The following is a 21,643-nucleotide window of genomic DNA, read 5'->3' as shown; positions in this document are numbered from 1 at the left end:
CGAGAGCAAGGCCTGGTCGACGGTGTCGCGGAAATGCGTCTCTTCCAAGTCCTTTTTGCTGCTTGGAGCTGCGTTTCTCTCGGGTGAGGTTGAGATAGTGACACGTGACTATCCATGATGACTAAGCCTAACACCAGAAAACTTTCTTTTTGCTTCTTTTTCCGACTTCAAAACATCAAAAAGCAAGACGAGCAACGAGAGACAGCACGATAACAGCAAGATAACAGCACGAATACAGGCTCTCTGCGCCGTACAAAGGACGAACAAAGCCTTCTCGGGGCAAGACAGCGAGGAATATGGCGCAAGATGCAGAGGACGGAGGCTAGGAGTCTCTCGTCGTCGCCTCGCGGACCTGATTGGCGATCGTGGGCGTGAAAAAAACGAGGCGGGAGTTCGAGATGGGGCTGCTGCACGCACAATTGGCAGGGCGACAGATGGTTTGTTGTCGTTTGGGCTTCGATGCTGCTGCAGTCGACTGCTCTTGAAACGCATCCATCCCTTGACTCCCGCATGCTGAATGGCCAGCGAGAGGGAGGGATGGCCTGCTCTCGTCGTGTTGGCATTCCTTCTAGTACTCTGGACGGGGCTTCTGGTAACCGTTGTTACTATTTCATGACTCCCTGCGGTTGCGACCGCCTGCATCCACATCGCTACCCGACTAATGCACGGCGAGTTACGGTGGGCAGAAGTCGTACAGAAAAATAGGTTTTGTATAGTGATGTTTGGTGCCCAATTTTGCCAGGGGGACCGCTGCCATTGGCTTCTCGTTGTCTTTATCCTGGATCTGGAGTGAATTGTTGCTGGATCACCCTTGACGTGGGTGCAATCCGATGCATTGCGCACACTAAATTTTGGCTTGCCCTCTTGTTTCCCAGCCGATATCTTCGAGTCACCGGTTCGGTGAAGTATTAGTTGCTGGGACTGTGCCCTCCTCGAGCAGGTTATTACCTGGTCGATTTCCGCTTGGGAATATTTCCTCCCTCAGAAATATTCTCGCTCACTTTGCATCCACGACGCTTTGATTTTTGCATTTCACGACAGCAGCGTTCTTGTTTTATTGCTCTTTTCTGTACTTTTATTCTTTTAGCCCTTAATATCCATATCCTCTCTTCATCTTACGAATTTATATCTTCCGGAATATTCATCGCATCTCCCGACAATATTCCCATTGCAACTCAAGATTTTTTTTTTCTTTAACGACCGACACTAGAGTTTGGTTTCCATATAGTTTGCACAGGAACCTTTATACTTCCAGCACCTTTGAATCCGTCTGCTCTTGGGATACCATTAAGCATTAGGGAAACAATTGCCTGTCGCTGAAAGCAATCCTCCCAAACGCTTTCCCCACCTCTAAGCTCTTCACTTATCACGAGAATATCGGAGTCTCGGTGAACAACCAGAACAAAAGTCCCAAAGCCTTACGAAACCGGCTCATAATTTGGTTGTTATAGCGCTTGGTAACGATGGCTAAGAAAGGGGCAAAGAACAAAGACAAAGAGGCTAAGGCCAAGGGTGGCAAAGGAAAGGCTTCGAAAAAACAGCAAAAACAAAAACAGGAAGAGGAGGAAGAGAAGGTTCAGACCGAACAGCAAGCTCAGCAACCCGAAGATGACCAAAGCACATCTGTAGAATCAGAACAAGCCCAGGCACAAACCGAAGATCCACCCCAGAAAACCGAGGAAGACTCGAAGTCTGATGAGGCTGCACAGCCCGTTGAAGACTCAAAACCTGAGGAAGAGTCAAAGCCAGTGACTGAGGTAATACCCGAAGAGCCAAAAGCCGAGGAAGAGCCTAAGGTCGAAGAGGAACCTAAGGCTGAAGAACCGAAGGTCGAAATTGAATTGACTTCTGAAGAACCTAAGCCTGAAGAGGAGGCTAAGGTCGAGGAGGTGGCGACTGAGGAGCCCAAGGTTGAAGATGAGCTCGTTGTTGAAGCTCCGGCTGTTGAAGAGTCACCATTAACTGAGGAGGCACCTCTGGCTGCGGAAGCACCAACAGCAGAGGAGACCGCCCAGGTTGAAGATGCGCCTGTCGCTGGGGAAGTTCCTCTCGTTGAGGAAACATCTCCCGTAGAGGACGTGGCAATGACTGAAGAAGTACCAATCGTTGAGGAGCCACCTAAGCTTGACGAAGAGCCTAAGGCTGAGGATGATCTCAAGGTCGATGAAGAACCGAAGGCTAAAGAACTGCCTGACGAGGAAGAAACAAAAGCGGATGATCAACTAGGCACGACTGAGGAACCAACACCTGACGAGCCCCAACCCGCGGAAGAGGCTGTTCCTACAGAAGAAGCAAGCCCTGAAGAGGCGGCACTTGAAGAAACAAAGCCTCAAGATGCCGCACCGGAAGTCGAAGAGAAATTCGAAGAAGCAGCGCCTGAATCTGAGACACAGATTGAGGAAGACAAATTCGAGGAAGCAATACCAGAACAGGAGGCAAAGCTGGAAGACAATGTGGTTTCAGATGCTATTCCGCTTCCAGAAGAGGTTCAGCAGGAAGGAGACAAACAACCCGAACAAGCGACTGAGTCGGTGAAAGAAGGTGAAAGAGCTTGGGACGAACAAGAGCAAGAAGAACAAGAAACTGTCATTGAGGTTCCTATTGCTCAAAAATCCCCTTCACCATCCCCGGCTCCCTCTCAAACCCAGTCGTCTCCTTCAAAAAACCCATCTAAACCTCCTTCAATCATCCAAAGTCTTCCTCCACTGCCGAGATCCATTACTTCTACACCATCAAACTTGAGCTTAAGCCAAGCCTTCCCATCCCCAAAGCTCTCCTCCTCTGGGAGTCAAGGCAAGCCTGGAGGAAAAGGCACAAGCACGGTTGCAGGGGATGAATTCCAAGAAGCCGAAGAAATAGCCCCTCCAGTCGCAACAAATACCTCACATAAAGGTCGATCTGCTTCACCTCGATCTCAGTACGATGTAACTGACAGTGACTACCAAACTGCTTATGGGTCCGCCAAAACACCCACCACTAGGGCTGTATCAAACGGAGCATATTCACCATCTGACGTTCCTTTGCCTTCACCTTCTGTCTCAGAAGCCAGGACAAAATCCGCTTCTCCCCCGGGACCTTCTTATGAATATACCCACCAACCGCAGCCTATACCTGCAGCCGCACCACACTTCGCCTATCCCTATCCATACGCCCATCTTTATCAGCAAAACTCCAACTACCCGAGCAGTCCAGTCATGGAACAGACACAGGCAAACGTGGTTACTCCTCAGTACTCACCTGTTATGCACCCTTCCCCACAGCCCAACTATGCAACTTCTTTCAGTCAGCAACAAGGCAGGAGAGCTAGTCGATCATCGAGAAGCCAATACGACTACTATTTTGGAAATACATCCCAGTACCGCTCTGCTCGGGAGTCGATATCTCAGCCTACCGAGAATGGAAAGCCATACTTGAACGGTGAACGTGACCTTGCCGACACGGTTAACCTTCTGCATCGCATACAAAATGTTATCCCTGACCTTAACAAACTTGCTGTCAGCTATCGTGAGGCACAGAGTCAATTGTCCGCCAGGGAGGCCGAAAACAAGCAAATCGAAGCCCAGCATGAACAGGCTCTCCTACACAAGGAGTACTATATCGAAGCTTTGCAGAACCAGATGAGAAAGGTTGCTAACGAACATGCAGAGGAGTGCTCCAAGCTAAAGGGTAAAATAGGTGCCCTTGGAGTTGAACTCAGTGATCTGCAAGAGAGAAATAGAAACACCGAGGACACATTAGTTGAGACTCAAAAGGCAAGGGACGAGCTGCTTCGTGCTCGTGATGAACTGGAAAGCGAGGTTGATCATATTCAGAAAGAGATCGAAGCAGCCCGCGAAGCACACGAACGCGACATTGTGAGGCTCAGAATGGAGGCTGAGAAGTCAGAAGAGAAAGCGCTTGCTGAGCAGAAGGAAAGGCTAGAAGACCTGTTCCAGGAAATCAAGAATGAAGATGACAGGCTTGCTGCTGAGCATCTCAAGGCTCGTGAGGATGAGCTTCTGGGCCAGCTGGCAGCGAAGCAGGAGGAACTGGATGCCAACGATGCGGCACTCAAGGCGAAGGTGGAAGAGCTCAGGGTTACACAGGAAGAACTGGATGAGAAGAAAGGTGAGCTTGCGGAGAAATTCTCGGAGCTCGAGGCCCTCAAAGAAGAGCTGGCGAATACGAAGAACGACCTTGAGGCCAAACAACAGGAGTGCGAGTCTAGACAAAATGAGCTTGAACTTACTCGAAAGGATCTCGAAAAGACCAAGCGTCATCATGAAGAGGAGCTATCCGCCTTGAGAGATGCATTGGACATTCAAACCAACAATGTCAAGGAAATCAAAGAGCGTTTGGCTAACATGGTCCTCGAACACCGCAACCAAGAAGAGACCTGGCAGAAGGCCCGCGAAGGCTACGAAGCCCAGCTTAGCGAGAAGGCTGAAGAACTGAAGCTCAGCAACGAAGAGAAGGAGGTACTCGAACGAGAAGGTCTGGCAAAGGAGGAGAGACTCCAGAGCATAGTAGAAGAGATGCGCCAGACCCATAATAACCTGAACAAGGACCGTGAGAGGTTGAAGAAAACGCTACATAGCCTTGGAGAAGCGACAGACATGAAGATGAAGGGAGACTCGTTCTTGTAAGTCAGTCGTTTCGGTGTATATGAGATATGATTGTATTGCCTTTGCCCACGAATTCCCTTTCTTATGTCGTTCATGTAGATGGCAGACTTCAGTAGCATGAGGTGGGCCAGACCAAAAGTCGTCGCATGTTTATCTTACACTCATTCTTTTTTTTTCTTTTTTTAATATTTCGTTTGCACAATAATCAACATCTTTTTGGGTTCATGGTCTAATTTATTCTTCTTTTCTTGATCTAGCATTGAGTCTTTTGCCGAATTGTCGCGACTTATCGTCGAGGTATCCAAGACTTACTTCACCTACCTCCCTATTGAACCACCACCGGATATCCTCGCCAAGATCCCATCTGATATCCCTCAATTTTTGGATAATACCCCAGCATCCCGAGAGCTCCGTGCTGCCTATGTCCAGCACGTCATTTCCAAGACCCTAACCTATAGGATCTTCCAGCCTTTCCTGTTCACCCTAGGAAGACGATACGATAAGGCAGACACCTTTTTCCAGATGCTTTCTATTGACATCCGCCGCAAATCCGTTCGACGTGAAGCTTTCTGGAGACAGCAGACACTTAAAGCAGCATACACCACCTCTGATGCCAAACAGGCCATCAATGTCGTCGCAGCTGTTATAGTTGATGAGATTGTCGACCATATCCGCCACTTCACTGACCCAACGCATCTCGACGCCTTGTTGACGAATGTCCGAAAGATTGTCAAGCTCGCAGCAGAGACATGGAGATTGGCTCGCGTGGAACGAGAATTGATCACAGCCACTATGCCGTCAGCTGAGGACGAGCAGACCGCAAATGAAGAATGGGAAGAGTTCGACTATGAGTCCAATGCACCATTGCCAGGGGGTGAAGGCGCAGCTGAGCCGCCGCTGATGCCAAAGAAATTCCGCCGTCCACTTCTCCGAATGCTTCCTCGTATCTTCCGAGGAGCTGTACATGAAGACTTCCTGACTGAAGACGACCATGAGAAGGCATCTCCCTGCACATACCTCCGAGGAGTCATCTTATATAGTGACTCTCCTTCTGTCTTGGCCAGACGGGCTGAGATGTTCAAGAAAAAGCCAGAGGCGGTAGGAGTGATTGACGATGCAGAAGATGCACGACTACGAGCCGCATCTGCCACTCCGCCCAACGCTAGCGGGAGGAGCCCTTCCCCGAAAAGCCCGCTTGGGAACCGATCGCCCAGATCAAGAAGATCAAGGGAGAGGGCCTTTGGCCATGATGACTAGAACAGGGGTAAGTGGGAATAAGGCTGAAGCTGATTTCCCCCTATAATCGGCATCTATCATGTCATATTGCGTCAACTGTTTCAATGTGTTTCATGATTTCGTATTCAATTTTTTTTCTATTCTTTGTTTCTTTTTCAACTTATCTCCAGATCGCATTTCTATCTTTCATTTGAAGTTTGACGATACGATATTTCTTCTTTACCCTTGGAGCGTTCATTTACGGTGTTTCTGTTTCTCTGCATAGCATTGCACGTCCATCGGTATGGCAGTTGGTAATGTGTACAATTGACGACAGGGTTTGCTATGGCCACGGAGTTAGAAAGGCGAGATAATGATTTACTGATTTCTTTATCTTCTTTTATTCATATGGGTTAATTTCTCCTATCAGCTAGTTAGCTATTCATCATGAGCCACTCCGTAGAGGCATACCAGATTGCTTTTCAGTGTATCATCCTCGCCCCTTTCCCACACCTGTGGCGCAGTTAGGGTTCTATTCTCACCATCGGTCACTCTTCACCTGCCGGTATCTGCCTTGGCCGTGGACGGGGACAACAGGCTTAGTTGCCGGCCCGTCTTGACCTTCACTCCTTATACTTACGCGAGTCCTCCCACCCTTCATCTGATCTAAATACTCCCGTACCCTTCCGAATGACCACATCAAAGTGTCAAGGCAAACACGCAGATGCTCTCTTCTCTTTTCACCCCCTACTCCCTCGCCGCCCCCCCTTTTTTTTATAGATCCAAGTCGGGAGGTGGTTAGTTAAGGTTGCGGATCATGTGACGGCCCGTTCTCCCCCTGTTGTTAATTTTGACGTCCAACATCGAACGTCCGACTGCTTGCTTGTCGTGCAGCAAGTAGACAGCATCCGGGCAGCGGACGACGGAGAAGAGGAAGAAGCGGAGGAAGAAGAAAGGTGGCAAGGCGAATAATGGACTGGGCTGCTCTGGCATTTATGACTGCATGAAAGGGCCAAAGAGCGTACTGGGCGTTTCCCCGAATCAGCCGCGTGCTGCGCCATTCCTTCGCATTTGCTGGGCGAGGACCGACAGGGAATATTAATAATTAGCTTGCAAAGGCTTGCAACTAAAGGCTCAGCCAAGCAGGACACGAGCAGGACCGACAAATCGCATGGGAGCCTGCCTGCGTGCAATCCCGCCTGACGAGGTCCAGTCCAGCGCTGCCCGATATTCTCATCCGTTGGATGGAGAATATCTTCCCCTCTGCTCGCCAATAACCTCAGCACCGAACTCGACCAGCCCAACTCCCGTACTCCGTATTCTCATAACAATACTCCGTACTCTCCGTACATACATACAGAAGAAGACAGAAGATAACGGAACAGGGAGAAAAACGAAAACAGGAGATCGGTTGGCCCGAAGTTTCTGTTGTTGAAGGCGGCTGCTGGATCAATCAGATTAGGTGGAGTCGCCTGTGTCATTCCCGCCCCGACCACTGGATTCTCTCGAAAGTCCCATTTATTCTCGCCATTTATTGTTGTTATTGCGGTGCACGGTACCGTACCAACCTTGATTCGCACCCAACTCTCTCGCTCTCGTACCTCCAGCGACAAACATCTCCAGCTTCATTTCAACTGACTCTGGCAGCGAGACTCCTTTCGACGGCTCTCTACCGGCCTTTTGTTGGTGTAGCCGCGATTAGCGATATTCCTGCTCCTGCTGTTTATTTTTTGCTTGGGAGGTTCCCCGAAAAGCACCTCGTATCTACGGAATAGGCCGCTCGACCATTCATCACATTCCATCATATCCCTCCTTCTCTCGGCCATGTTTCCTTTCTGCTGTTGAGGCATTGTACCATCCTCTGCCATCTCGTTGCGCTCGCTCACACGGACTGGTGAACGTTTGCGAATCGGTTGACAAGGCTGTGACCTTCGCCATCGACCCTTAGCCCAGGCAGAACTCGATCACACCAAACGAGGAGCCTAGTGCAATCGAGCAGACGCAGGACAACAGCCATCTGGGGCCTTTCACTCGGCCTCCTTTGGGAATAACGCCTAAGAATCTAAAGAATGTCGACAGGAACCTCCAAGCAGGTACTGAGTATAGATCGAGGTATACCTGTTCTAGGGGAGGAGAACTTTGATGATCCGTTCTTGAACCAGCTCTCTGACGCTGAACTATCCGGACTCCATCAGGTACCGACACCCTTTTCCTACTAGGTACAATCAGAGTAAACGTAGAGGTAGACTTTTTTTTAGCTGACAACGAAATAGACAACTCCTGACTATTTCTCTGACTCTTCGAACCATTATCAACAACCAGAGGTTTCTACAAACCCCAGTGACCTCACATCACCCTCTTCCCAACTAGATTTTCTGAGCTCTACCGAACACACTGAGCACGGTCTGAGTGATTTCACACGCTTGACTTCGCCAGACTTTGATGCTTCTTTCTTTGCCTCTGCAGACCCTCATTTGAAGGCAGAAGTGGCGGATGATACTAGGGTGCTCTGGGTCAACCCTCATGATATCGACAAGAATTCACCTGACGGAAATAACTATACGCCACAGAAGAGATATGTCGGAGCTGGGACTGGGGCTTCGCAGCTTCTGAGTCCTGTACCCACAAATACACCAAGTCCCATTATTAACCCACAGGTTGATCAGCGTGGGCAATACTCAACCAACGAACAAACCGCCGTCTCCCCCCAGTCCATGACGGGTGACAAACCGTCACGAATGACTGCCACCTCGTCCCATAACCCACCTACACTCATCACCCCCAATAATACGAGCAAGTTGCACCCTTCAAATATCCAGCCTGGTATGGATCATCAGGCCAGCCCTATTGTGAAGGTATCGAGCTTCACCCGAGGTGATTCTCCATCAAGAGCGGGCGACCAACTAAACCACGCATCAAAGCAGTCCACAATGGATAGCGGACGCCTCTCTCCTGCCAGGGAGACCCGAGAAACCTTCTTCGATAGCGATGATGATGAAGATGAAGAGGAAAACGACAACCATAATAACCAGAAGAAGCCCTTTTCAATTCCACCTCCCGCAAGACGGCTTGATGATGGCAGTTGGTCCAAAAATCCAACTACAGGACATGGTGGACTGGACCCCACCGCAAGAGAAGATGTTTACGTTCCAAGTTTAAAGGAGTTAGCTGCGCAACGGGAGAGAGATGAGAGGAACGCCGAGGTTGCACAATGGATAACGCATAGCGAAGCACATGGCGATGTTGATGACAATAAACTTTGGAACTTCCGGTCGCGGCGCAAAAACAAGTCTGATAAGAACAAACGGCGGGCTAAGAGCGCGGGAGACCCTTTCTTAGGCGCACAAGACGGTTTCAGTTCTAGGTTTGCGTATCAAGATTTTGACGACTCTGCCATCCCCGGCCCTGGAGTGCTTATTGATGAGGATAGTGGCATGGAAGATGATGAAGATGACTCCTCTGCTGCATCATCCAGTGTTCCAGAGTCACCTCCAGCCAGCGTCCATCCCGAACTTGTGGATGATGATGAATATAATGCTCCTACTACTATCCCTGATGCAGAACTTGAGCCACTACCAAATCAATTTCTTCGCGCTCGTCCATGGCAGGATTCAATAAGGAATACCCGTGACGGCACCACAAAGTTCCAGCCTACAACATCCAATGCTGCTATCATGCGTTTCTTAAAACGGGCTGACAGTACCGACACTGCTTCTCGTGCTGCCACCTGGGGAACGCGCGGTCCTAGTGAATGTGACGTTGAGAGTATCATTGGCCCGAACGGTCGGTTTAGCACAATCCGAATTAGTGAAAAGAAAAAGGACAAGCCTATGAGGAGAAACAGCCTTCTTGAACACGCGAGAGGATTTTTGCCCAAACGGAGCAATAGTAGCTCAAAACGAAAACATCAGCTGGATTCGAGTCAACGAAGCCTAACACCAGAGCAACCACCTCCATCCTCTTCTGATGGCGCTGCACAAAGCACCAGCTCCCTTGTTCCTCAGCGCAAGTCCAGCTTTAACAAGGGCAACAAACATAACACAGGAGGCGCTATACTTGCAATGACCGGACAAATGGCTACCGTTGGGCGTGGTGGAGGTGTTGGTGTCCCGTCACCCGCGGTGACAGCTTCGAATACTCCTTGGAGCCATATTAAACGACGCAGCCGAAGCAAAAGTGACCTCACCAAAGGTGAAGGTCCCGGAGGTTTACTTGACCTTATAGGAACTCATGGAGGACCGCCCATCCCTACTCTTGCGTCCCCGAAACGAGAGAAGGGGGCCAGTGCAAGCCCTCTTCAATCTAGATCTCCTCACGATAAACCCGAGGAAAATGATCTCGAAGGAGACGATGACGATGATGATATGGGCAACGAAAATGGAGTCACGATGGAGTTCCCGGTTCGATCTGACCCGATTGTGCCAACGCTCGAAGGATTCAAAACCCACGTCAGACAGCTCAACCCTCGACTGCAACCTGCATTAATCGAGAGAATTGGGCAAGAACAAGTCCGGCGATATAAGAGATTGGTCGAACTAAGGTTGAAGCACACACAAAACGTTAGCAAGAACAGCTGCAGTGCGGGAAAGCACTGCTTTGCCCAAGGAGGTGAAGCCGTCATGTTACCACCTAGAACCAGCCCCAAAGACCCCGAAGCTACATACGCTCAGTTCCAAGTTCCTGGAGCGGCGGTTACTCCCGAGGATTTGGCATCTTTTGGTGAAGGTGCTATCACGCCCGCCTTATTCCCCCCTGGGGTTCCTCTACCGCCTGTCAGGCGTCTTCCTGCCGAGTTTGAGTGCTCTCTATGCTTCAAAGTTAGGAAATTTTTGAAACCTTCCGATTGGACAAAACATGTTCACGAGGACGTCCAACCTTTCACTTGCACCTTTCCAGACTGCACAGAACCAAAATCATTCAAACGAAAAGCTGATTGGGTGCGACACGAGAGCGAACGACATCGCCATCTAGAGTGGTGGACATGCAACATGCCAGACTGCTCCCATACTTGCTTCCGCAAAGACAATTTCGTCCAACATCTTGTGCGGGAGCATAAGATGCCTGAGCCAAAGGTGAAAGCAACAAAGATCAAGAGCAAAAATCAGCAACAAGATGGTAACGGCAACTCTCATGAAGCCACTTCCCACGCCCAGGCCGTAGAGCAGGTTTGGAGGCTGGTCGAGATTTGCCGCCAAGTTACGACTAAGCAACCGACGGACGAGGCCTGCCGGTTCTGCGGAAATGTATGCAATAGCTGGAAGAAATTAACAGTCCATATGGCTAAGCATATGGAACAAATCGCAATGCCCGTGCTGGAACTGGTTAACGATAAAACATCCAGTGGAGGTGCCATTGGGTCTTTGGGCCACGCAGCGACTACACCACAATCCCAGAGGAACATGTGGACTCCAACCAACCACGCGAACCATAGTGTAGAGAGCACGCAGACCACTCGTGCACCAAAGCCCATTACCTACGGTACCGATGCTCTCTTGACTGAGGCATTTGGACTGCCCCGTGAGCCGGTACCCAGGGAAGCACCCCAGCAGCAAACCCCTGAATACGCAGTCTTGTCGCGAGCCAACCTAAAGCAGCAGCAATACTCAGTTGGGCGCTCATACACCATGTCTCCGTATCTGCAAGCCCAACAACACTATCATCAAGCGCAGAGTCACACTCATAAGCAATACTCCAACCACCTCAATTCCGCCTCGTACCCTCCGGCCTTCTCTACTCTGCCTCAAGACCAACAATCCATTAATGGACTTCCCATGCTCCAGCCCCTTGCAGAACAAGGAGAACCTGCTATATCTGGCAACGATATGTACGGCGATATGGGTGGCATATCTTCCAATGCGCCAATCCTAGACACTAAGTTCGAAGGGGAGCAAATTTTCGCTTCCCCGGTCGATAATGGATCTTATATGTATGCGCCGACGGGCCAGGAGGGCTTAGAATACAGCATGGGTGATAATGGGATGACCTATCACCCCATGATGAACACCGTAAATGGTGGATTCATACAAAATCCGCAGTATAATCATGGGAGCTAGTGGCTGAAGCCAAACCAGGGCGTTTTGGCGAAGTGATCTTTTTCTATTTTGGTGTATTCGATATTTTTGGGGAGTTTCCTTGATAACATGCCGAGTCTTTTCGTCTTTCGACTCCATTTTGTGAGCTTCTATTTCTGATTCTTTTTTCTTTTCTTAATGATATCTTGCCTGACTTGTTTAGAAGTCATAACCTCAGCAACCGCCCAAACTTATGTCCCTGAATGTGTTTTGGATAATTTATGTACCAACATTCATATAATTTCACTGATTCTCAATTGATTTGGCTATATATTCTCCTTGTTTCGTTGACGATAACCATGGGGAGGGCTAAGGAGAAGGAGTTAGACTTGTGCAATCCGCCAATGGTTGGGTATTGCTACCGCCACCGCTCATATGATAGGGGTAACAACTTCTACACAACCCCCGCGTCGGGCAAACGGAAACCAGATACGTTGGGCCCATACCTTTTTTTTTTTTTACGGGCAGGAATAAATTCCACACAGGTTACAGAAGACATGGCCTAAGCACATAGCTAAGTCGTCGTTTCTGGGGAACTGAACGTTGACATCACTTTACGACCAACCTCAGGGGAAATAACGAGCCGTTTAACTAACGTTTGGGAACTTTGCAACGTCAAGTTATCCCTGAAGAGTCACCAATATCATGCGGAACTCCCGAGCTTTGATTCCCGAGTTGATCGTCACGACGCTTTTCATATAGAGTTTAAGCTCCGGCTTGAATAAGGATAAATTAAACCATGGTATGCTGTGGTCCCTCTCATCTCGTTCGCATCTCCCCTTTTTCATGAGAGTTCCGTACGTCCTAATGCAATTTGGCGACATGCCGAATCGCTATCCGCCATCTCCTATATACCAATATTAACCGTTTGCTCCAGTATAATGGACGACTCTTCGGAGCTCTTCGAAGGCTCAGGGGCAACGAGTATGTGGTGACGCCCGATAGTCTCCAAAACACAGTCGCACAGAGAGGATTGGCCACGTCGGTTGGCCCCTGAGCTTAAACTCAACAGAGTTTGCTAGAAGCTTGGTTGAAGCTTCGGTCCCGTTCATCCATACCTCGTCGAAACGGCCTGAGGTCAGCGAAACGCTTGCATACCGCAAACGCTGGTGATTCTACTGGCGTAGGTACGGAGCATGGGCGCCAACTGATACCCCTTCATTCTAGAGACGTCTCGGGACTTCCGATGCCACATTACTGGTTCGTGCATGGACGGGGCGGCATGTCTTCATATATAAGGGTGCCCACTGCTGGCTTATGGCCTAATCCCCCAGCTATGCTCAAGCAATTCGTCCACTCTTTTTAACTATGTTTTTTTTTAAAGGCGTTGTCGCCGTCCTCTCTTTTTTTTCTGCAGTAAATGCTGCTCCGTTTATGAAACCCAACAATGGTACAGGGAAATATATTCCAGACTCCTACATCGTGCTTCTGAAAAGGGATATCTCCCATGATGACTTTGAATTGCATAAAAGATGGGCCAGCGACGTTCACAAGAGGGACGTGGCTAAACGAGGTATCTCATTTTCTGGCATTGGGCATTCCTGGGCTACGGGCTCTTTTAGGGGATACAGCGGAGTCTTCAGCCGCGACACTATCGAAGAAATAATGAAGCATGAACACGTATGACACATCGTGGTATTTCTCTTGTGTAAAAGCCCGTTGGCTAACCGTCCCTACGATAGGTTGCACACGTCGAGCGAGACCAAATAGGTACATCCCAGGGCTGGGTCACGCAGCCGAAAGCTCCAAACTGGGGACTCGGGCGTCTTTCAAACAGCAATCCAGGAAACACCGATTACACCTACGATGAGGGTGCTGGCGGAAATGCAGTCGTCTATGTTATCGATTCCGGCATCGACACCATGCACCCAGAGTTTCAGGGACGCGCAACTTGGGGTGCAAACTTCATTGACAAAAACAATGTCGATTGCTGGGGCCATGGAACGCACTGCGCAGGTATCATTGGCAGTGTGACTTTTGGCGTTGCAAAGCGCGCAGCAATGATTGCCGTCAAGGTACTGGATTGCAACGGCCAAGGGCCTTACAGTGCTTTTATTGCTGGACTCCATTGGGCTACGGAGCACGCCCAAAAAAATGGCCATATCGGCAGAGCGATTATCAACTTTAGTCTTGGTGGTGATAACTCGCCTGCAGTAAATCAAGCACTGGAGGAAGCCCAGAAAGCTGGTATCTTCGTCTCGGCTGCGGCTGGAAACTTCGGCGTGAGTTCTATCCTTTTACTAGCAGGAGTAGCTTATCGCCTGGCAACTAACTTCTGATAACTATAGTCTGACGCCGGGAGCATCACACCCGGTGGCGCTCGCCTGGTCTGTGTCATTGGCAATTCGGACGAGCGCGACTATAGATGGACTGGGCAAGGTCCATCGAACTTTGGAGCCAGAGGTAAGTCGGGTCTCGTTTCTGCACCCCTGGAAAGCGCAAAAACAGGAACTATCCGGTCTTTTTATAACAAGTTCTGACTGCTACAAGTTGATATCTTTGCTCCCGGCACTGACATCATGTCTACCCTCCCTGGGGGCGGCAGTGGTGTGATGACGGGCACCTCCATGGCGGCTCCTCACGTTGCTGGCCAGGCTGCTATCCAAGTATCTATATCTGGCGGCGGCTTTGATCTGTCGGTTGCATGCGCCTTCTTCAAGAACAGTGCGTCTGCGTCTGTCAAGAATCCTGGGCCCAACACTACCAACAAGCTACTTGTCAACGGAGCCAACGGGACCAAAGGTCCAAAGCAGGATGAGAACAAGCCGAACAAACCCCCAGGTCAGGACGAACAACCAGGCCAGAACAAACCCCCAAGTCAGAACCCACCTCCAGGCCAGAACCCACCTCCAGGCCAGAACCCGCCTCCAGAACAACCAGCTCCAAGCCCACCTGCAAATCCAGGCGATGAGCCAAATCCAGATGGTCAACCATATCCAGGTGATCAACCAAACCCGGGCGATTCAGGCCCGTCGTGGTGGATGCCATCCGGCGGCCTGCAGCCGCCAGCGTGGTGGAACCGTCGACCGTCATTTGGGGGCTGGAATCGGCCAATGTGGTGGAACAGGCCTCTCTCTGTGTGGAAACTGTGAGCGAATGCAGTCTGCAGGTTTCTCTCTGATTCGCTTTCTCTGTAGATATCTAGACGCGAGCGGGCCTCATATTCTTACAGAGCCCCGAGAGCAAGCCTCTCGGTTCTCACTCCGTTCATTATCAATCACCCATTCCTTATCTAAGTGTATATCAACACCATTTAGCTCCCTTTTAGTTCTAGATAGAGTACTGTGTACACAGTTTTCAATATATACTTTGTTTTAGTTCTTTTTTATCCGCTTTACTCCTATCTTTCAGCAGGCTCAATCAGCCAAAGCTCCCTGAAACTCCCTGGCTAAGCCCCCTTCGCTGCCCTGGGTTGTTTGATATTGAATCTACTTCCGTCACTGCACTGCCTCTGATCAAAAATAAACAACCAATCAAAAATCCAGACAGGCATCCAATAGAAACAGGCCACTATGTTTACTGCCTTTTCCATTGGCTTCTTTTGACGAAAAGGCTCGTCTTTATGCAGTCTGCCTTCCCGCAGCTCTTTTTCCTGCGCTCTGATTGGCCAGATAACCCTCTCAGCCTCAAAGGCAAAATGCGCTGCCTTTTCTTCGCCTGCAGCGACGCCTTTCTGATTGGTTTTGCGGTCTCGAGGATGCTGGATGCCTTGCCAGGGAGATGCCAGGGCCGCTGAAGATGGTGGAAATAACTAGCTGATAGTTATTTGAGCGTCTCTTGTCCCTGGTTGGAATCCCCCCAGCAAGATGTTGGGCGACTTCACTACTCTCTGCCGTCTTCTCCTCGAAGGAAGACCCCCCTATTTGCCCATCGGCTTGCGTTCCCCCTGGCAGGAGGTGAGAGAGGGACCCTCCTGGCTGCTGCAGCCTTGCGTCCTCCGTACTACTTCTCTTCGTCTCTCGTCTCTCTCCTCCTATCAAAACGGGAGCAGAAGTGGGTGAGATCTTTGACGTCTCAAACCTCATCATCGACCGTTATCGGGACCCCGAAGAGTATATGAGACCCGAGTTCACTGTATATACATACATATAATTCCTCCCTGAGCTCCCCTAATCGTGATCGAGTGCCAGTTTCTCTTCTCTCCGGGTCTCTTTGGCAGCTTTGATGACTCTGCTCGATGCGGAGTATGTTCACTCGCTCGACATACTCGTCTTCGCCCTGATGCCCAGGGTCTTCAAAAGCATTGAACGGTGATGCGAGACATAGTCCCACTCTCTTTGGATAGCATATTCCCTTCCCTGCCCTTTTTTTACTTTCTTTCTTTTGCTTGAAGCTCAGTTTTATTATAGTCGATCAAGACATTCAGATCCTATAGTTCTGTTCATGCATTGCAATCCAACAGACCATGAATCCCAACGACCAGTTCTTCCTAAGCCCTTTGCTCCAACCCGCTGAGTTTGCCTCACCCACGCAGACGTCCCAGGAGACTAACAGAAACCGGAATGTGAGCCAGACTGACTTTCTTCTGGGGATCCGGCAGGATGAGGGTTCAACACTGCAGCCTCAGGTATCCTATCCCTCATCTGTCACCATTCCCGGGCTTGAACCAAATACACAGCCCACTACTCCCTTACAACATCCTGCCGGTGACGTGCAGCAGCCTTTTTATGGGCAAGGTCAGACCCTGGCCGGGTCTCCAATCTTCCCTCCCCGATCTAATATCACCAATATATCCCCTATCAGTGTTCCGGATACCCGTCCGCTAAACTACTTCTCATTCCAACGCAACCCACCACTTGGTACCAACATCACGTTCACAGATATAGCGCAACAATCACAGGCATATGGTCAACAATATCACCTCCCTGCACCGCAGACGGCAACTCCATGTGCCGGCCCTACTGGGGGTACCGAACTCCGGACCCGGTCCCTTTTGGATTCGGGGTATATGTCTAGGATTTCCGGAATATCTGGCAATGCTTCGTTCCAGGGAACATTGGCTAACATACCTCAGAGCCCTCAAACGGTGTCTTTCAATCAGCTTCTTCAACCAGGATACACTCCTGGTTCGCAGTACACCCCTGAGCCCCAACCTGAGGCCAGCTCATTCCTCAATGAGCCAACCTCGCAACCTAAGCCAAGGAGGAAGAGAAAGGAACGTAGGGTTTTCTGTCCAGAGAAAGATTGTCCTTGGACAGGCCGCTGTCCATCGGAACGAAAGTAAGTTGAAAGTACATGTCTTGTCATATAGTTCATAGGAATACTAACACCACCGGCGTTCTTAGAAAGCATATCCATCAAAAGCATACAAAACCGCATGCATGCGACTTCTACGGCTGTACTATGACATTTGGCTCCGGTAGTGACCTGAAAAGACACAAGGAAAGCCGTCATCCATCCGAGCGCACTCCACAGTACAAATGCTTTGCAACGAAAAAGAAGTCCTGCCTTGAAAGCACTCATATATTTACAAGAAAGGACAATTTCAGAACACACCTTGTCAAAACCCACGGACTTACTGAAAGTGAAGTGGCCGAACATATCGTCCTATCCAACAAGTGGCTCTTTGACATCAAAAGGGGATCGATTGAAACGCGTGAGAAGACTCTGCAGTCTCCAGTCCAGTTTGACTCTCACGTCCTATCTACTCACCCTCAGCCGCAATACCCTGCCAGTGTTGATATGAATCTATTACGACAACTTAATCCCGCAGACTACAATCCAGTAGAAGATGCACTAGGGGAAGAGGAGTACCTTGATATGGCTAGAAGATTAGAGGACGACCTGGAAAGCATTATAAGCGACTTCCGCAAAAGTAGCGGCGACCTCAACGTACCCGGTATTCAAGAGCCTGTGGACTACAATGGACCGAGCACCACACCTGGGAATCCCTATGTAAACTTGGCTGACAACCTAATTGCTCGCAATTCAAACCAGCAGACATCGTATATTCCCCGGAGTGAGAACTCCGATGAAAGAGAATGGTCCCTGAGAGAAGTTGAGCGGAACTTTCAACAACCCGTAAGAGTTTGCCGCAATCTTTCCTAGTCATCCAACCCAATCCTTATCTCGCTAATCTCATTATCGTCTAGACTACCACGCAAACTGTTGTTGTTGAAAAGGAGAAACATCCGTGTGCCGAGCCAGGCTGCAATGCTTCTTTCAAAATTCCTTCCCTCCTGAAGTATGTAATCTATTTTTACAAAGCTTTTTATCATTATGGGGAAATAACCCTCACCTATAATCTTATAACAGTCAGACTAAAATGTTGTCAAAATTCTAGGAAGCACAGGAAACGGCACCGTAAGCCTTACGGTTGCACATTCAAGGATTGTTACAAGACATTTGGCAGCAAAGCCGACTGGAAACGCCACGAATCTTCACGCCACTCCCACCTTGAGCGCTGGCGCTGTGGTGACCCAGATATTACAGACTCCTCAAGAAGTTGCGCTAAAATGTTTGAGCGTAGAAGCTCGTATGAATTCCATCTTAAGGTCCACGGGATTGACGATGAAGATGAAATACTCCAGCGTCTTAATGCCAATAGGATAGGAGGTGACTGCCAGTTCCGATTTTGGTGCGGTTTTTGTAATGCTTTGGTACCCATAGCTACGGAGGGTTTTGCTGCCTTGATCGAACGATTCGATCACATCTATAATGAGCATTTTGAAAAGGGGCAAGATATCTCCACCTGGATTCTCCCAGATAGCCATCTTACCAAAGGCGAAGCAAAGCCACAGTCTCTTGGAAGGGCCCTACAGTACGCTGCCAGCGCGACGGAAACCACAATATCCGAGAGTGTTGATAGCAAGTCACTCTTCGAGGACGTACCAGAGACAGAAGAGACCGGCGCTGCTCCTTCACAACGTAACATTCGTCAAATTCGAACATTCCGCGCAAGCTCAAGAGGAAGACGTTCGCGAGTCTCTATGTCACCACCAAAGAGCCTAAAGAGACGACGTGAAGATAGCAGGCCGACTCCAGAAGCCCCATCTGCCCCTACAACTGAAGCAGCCCCTGAATTGCAGCTACCGACGGATCAATTTTCACGAGAGCTGGCAACCCTTGAGGAAATCGGTACATTCGATTTCGATGACTTATTCAACGACGATACTATGTCTACCTGGTTCCTGGGATCTCCAACTGAACCATCTTAACGCCATTTACGCTCCTTATCGATCTCTTTTATTGATGTTTTCTATTTTTATCTTTTTGACGTTCTACCATCACCGAAAAAAAAACCTTGATACCATTAACGACCTGATTGCCACGATTTTTATTATGCTGCTGCTTCTCTTTGCACCATTTTCTTCTGCACTGCCTTCCTGTTTTCTTGCCTCCCTCATGCCAGGAAATACCAGCTCCTTGCCCGAACAGCACGACGTTTGAAGGAAGCTATTTAGTTGTTTCAGGGGCTCTATATAAATCTCATTCAACATATAACTCCAGCGAGGAGCTATGGATTTTGACTATCGTTAACTTCTCTTTTTTCTCTTCGTTTGTTACCTGGAAAGTCCATACCGGATTATTTTTTTAACTTTATTGGTTGCTTTCTACACAGTCAGATTGCTAGACGTATCCTGTTTCCGATGTTCATATGTTCAGCGTTCTCTGTCTGATCAGTTACGGGTCAATTTTGTTGTGCCCCTACATAGACTAGCATTCAATATCTGTTCCTCCCGTATGGAAGCAAATAGAAAAAATATATATAGATGTTGTGATCATTCACAACTTTGATCCGTCCTCTTGCCTTTCACCAATTAATTCCATAAAACTTTCATGTACTTCTTCAGTCAGGTCACCCGCTTGCATGCTTCGACCTTTCGCTAGAAACGCCCTCCTGGAGCATTCTCGTGTAATAGCGCTGCCTGCCCAAGCAGCCAATAACAAAGTAGCTTTCCTTGACATCTTCTTGCCATCGTTATTGTCACCGTAAATTTCGTTTTTAATCATTTGGGCATCGTTTCCGGAACCCTCATCAGCGCTTGAAGTTGAGCCATCGTCCCAAAGCCCGTCATGATATGCTTTTCTCCAGGCCATGAAGGTTCCCAGCGAACCGGTAAGGGTGTCGCCTTGCCCACCACTTCGTTTCTTCCCGCCTTCAACATCAGATATAATAGATATATCACCATTAGAAATGACATCATGAGGTCCCTTTTGGATAATTAAAACGCCGCCTAGCGCCCGTGACAATTTCTCACATGCCTCAGACCTGGATTTCTCCTTGTCTGAGTCAGACTTGCCCTCACTCGATGGGGGATCAAGGCCAACTGATTTGCTGAGTCGAGCAAATTCCACCACATTGGGAGTCAATATACACTCTTTGTAGCCGTGTACTAGCTTAGGGTCGTTTTGAACAAGTATCAAGGCATCGGCATCCATGACCAAAGCAACGTTTTGTTTAATTGCCTCTTTGATCACGCTGGCTGTTATCTTCTGAGTTAACGGGTCACGACCAAGGCCTGGTCCAACGACAAGGACATGAAGACGGGGCAGAAAGTCAACAATTGGCTTGACGTGGTCTGACACGCTCTTGTTAGGGGTATCATTCTGCACGCTTGAGCTGCTCTGTAGGATCGGATGAACCATCAAATTTGGTGAATATGTTTTGATTACTGGCGCAGCAGATGGCTCGCATATAACATGGCTCTTCATTGGATTTGTTAGTAGTATATTCCCTCTCAGTAATGTAGGTTGCCTTACCATATCACAGCCTAGTTTTGCTGATGCCATGGCAGAGAAGTAGGGAGCACCAGTGTAACTAAACAACCCACGGCAACAGTCAATAAAGGTGTTCTCTCAATATTCCATAGTTAATACGGGATCATTCACGGAATCTTGTCAATTTATTATTAGGATGCCATCCTCTGAAGGATAACTACTCTGCAGATAGTAGAGAAATTCGAGGGTATGACATGGGAAGGCATACTCAGAACTCCCTCCTATAACACATACACGGCCAAGTTGGCCTTTTCCATGAGTGTTAGCAAAATGATGAGCTGTGATGTTGCAACAAGGCCTCGAAGGTATAATTCAATACATGCGGGATCAACCATCGCTTACCTTTATGGAATCGTTCTAGCATTGGCGGGACAATCTTACGGACCTTGTCGAGGATAGTCTTCGATGCCGACGACATATTTGGAGACGTAGCAGCAGACATGGGAGCAAGATAGTATGCTTAGAATGACGGGTATCGTAATATGTATACCCATTCATGGACGAGTGTGAGTGTCCGTATCCAGGAGATGGTGGTCGGGTGTTGATGGTTGTAAGTTGTGGTCAAAACAAGCTTAAATGAATAAATAGCTAGCTATGATGTCACTGTTTATTTGGTTATCGATAACCAAGCTGTAATTCTAGATTGTTACATGGATTGCAAGTGGTAGGGAACAAGGAAGAACAATGAACCCAGGAGATTTATAACTTGATGATAAAGAGAGGAACAAATAACTATGGGACAAACAGCCTTTGATGATAAGCGCCTATGAAAAGCCAGTGAATTTCTTATGGCGCCCATGCTCCCTCCATGCTATAACAAAGAAAAGACCAGAACGTCGTACAATCATACAGTAAAGAAAGAGTGAAGGTCGCTAAACAATTAGTAGAACGGGATATTGGACATCGCTAAAGCCATAGCGGATATTGCTAGGGCTAATCAAAGGACAAGTCAATAAAATCAATAAGTCTGGCAGTGGGTAGTTCAGGGCGGGTGCTTGTGCTGTTTTGTAGCAAAATAGGAGGTAGATGCCC

At 48.8% G+C, this 21,643-nt stretch overlaps 6 protein-coding genes across 6 annotated transcripts; 5 read left to right on the top strand and 1 right to left on the bottom strand.

Annotated features, from left to right (window-relative positions):
* Positions 1 to 1,463: 1,463 nt before the first annotated feature.
* On the top strand, positions 1,464 to 4,625 carry TRV_07090 (uncharacterized protein; the record flags this gene model as incomplete). Its single annotated transcript, XM_003018852.1, has 1 exon — positions 1,464 to 4,625. One exon carries the CDS (start codon positions 1,464 to 1,466, stop codon positions 4,623 to 4,625), a length of 3,162 nt encoding a protein of 1,053 aa, XP_003018898.1.
* Positions 4,626 to 4,703: 78 nt separating this feature from the next.
* On the top strand, positions 4,704 to 5,861 carry TRV_07089 (uncharacterized protein; the record flags this gene model as incomplete). The annotated part of the gene is made up of 2 exons (XM_003018851.1): positions 4,704 to 4,726; positions 4,862 to 5,861. 2 exons carry the CDS (start codon positions 4,704 to 4,706, stop codon positions 5,859 to 5,861), a joined length of 1,023 nt encoding a protein of 340 aa, XP_003018897.1.
* A 2,027-nt stretch (positions 5,862 to 7,888) lies between these two features.
* On the top strand, positions 7,889 to 11,872 carry TRV_07088 (C2H2 finger domain protein, putative; the record flags this gene model as incomplete). The annotated part of the gene is made up of 2 exons (XM_003018850.1): positions 7,889 to 8,014; positions 8,093 to 11,872. The coding sequence occupies 2 exons, from the start codon at positions 7,889 to 7,891 to the stop codon at positions 11,870 to 11,872; spliced, it is 3,906 nt and encodes a 1,301-aa protein (XP_003018896.1).
* A 1,326-nt stretch (positions 11,873 to 13,198) lies between these two features.
* Positions 13,199 to 14,982, top strand: TRV_07087 (uncharacterized protein; the record flags this gene model as incomplete). The annotated part of the gene is made up of 4 exons (XM_003018849.1): positions 13,199 to 13,510; positions 13,573 to 14,112; positions 14,179 to 14,293; positions 14,381 to 14,982. 4 exons carry the CDS (start codon positions 13,199 to 13,201, stop codon positions 14,980 to 14,982), a joined length of 1,569 nt encoding a protein of 522 aa, XP_003018895.1.
* A 1,313-nt stretch (positions 14,983 to 16,295) lies between these two features.
* On the top strand, positions 16,296 to 19,047 carry TRV_07086 (C2H2 finger domain protein, putative; the record flags this gene model as incomplete). The annotated part of the gene is made up of 4 exons (XM_003018848.1): positions 16,296 to 17,110; positions 17,149 to 17,911; positions 17,983 to 18,074; positions 18,174 to 19,047. The coding sequence occupies 4 exons, from the start codon at positions 16,296 to 16,298 to the stop codon at positions 19,045 to 19,047; spliced, it is 2,544 nt and encodes an 847-aa protein (XP_003018894.1).
* Positions 19,048 to 19,615: 568 nt separating this feature from the next.
* TRV_07085 (uncharacterized protein) lies at positions 19,616 to 20,946 on the bottom strand (the record flags this gene model as incomplete). Its single annotated transcript, XM_003018847.1, has 2 exons — positions 19,616 to 20,651; positions 20,846 to 20,946. 2 exons carry the CDS (start codon positions 20,944 to 20,946, stop codon positions 19,616 to 19,618), a joined length of 1,137 nt encoding a protein of 378 aa, XP_003018893.1.
* Between the last annotated feature and the right edge of the window lie 697 nt (positions 20,947 to 21,643).

This window comes from Trichophyton verrucosum, assembly GCF_000151505.1.
Source record: "Trichophyton verrucosum HKI 0517 chromosome Unknown contig00888_1.f1.exp, whole genome shotgun sequence".
Taxonomy (NCBI): domain Eukaryota; kingdom Fungi; phylum Ascomycota; class Eurotiomycetes; order Onygenales; family Arthrodermataceae; genus Trichophyton; species Trichophyton verrucosum.
Note: the sequence above shows the minus strand (reverse complement) of the source record. Positions and strands in the feature narration are given on the sequence as shown.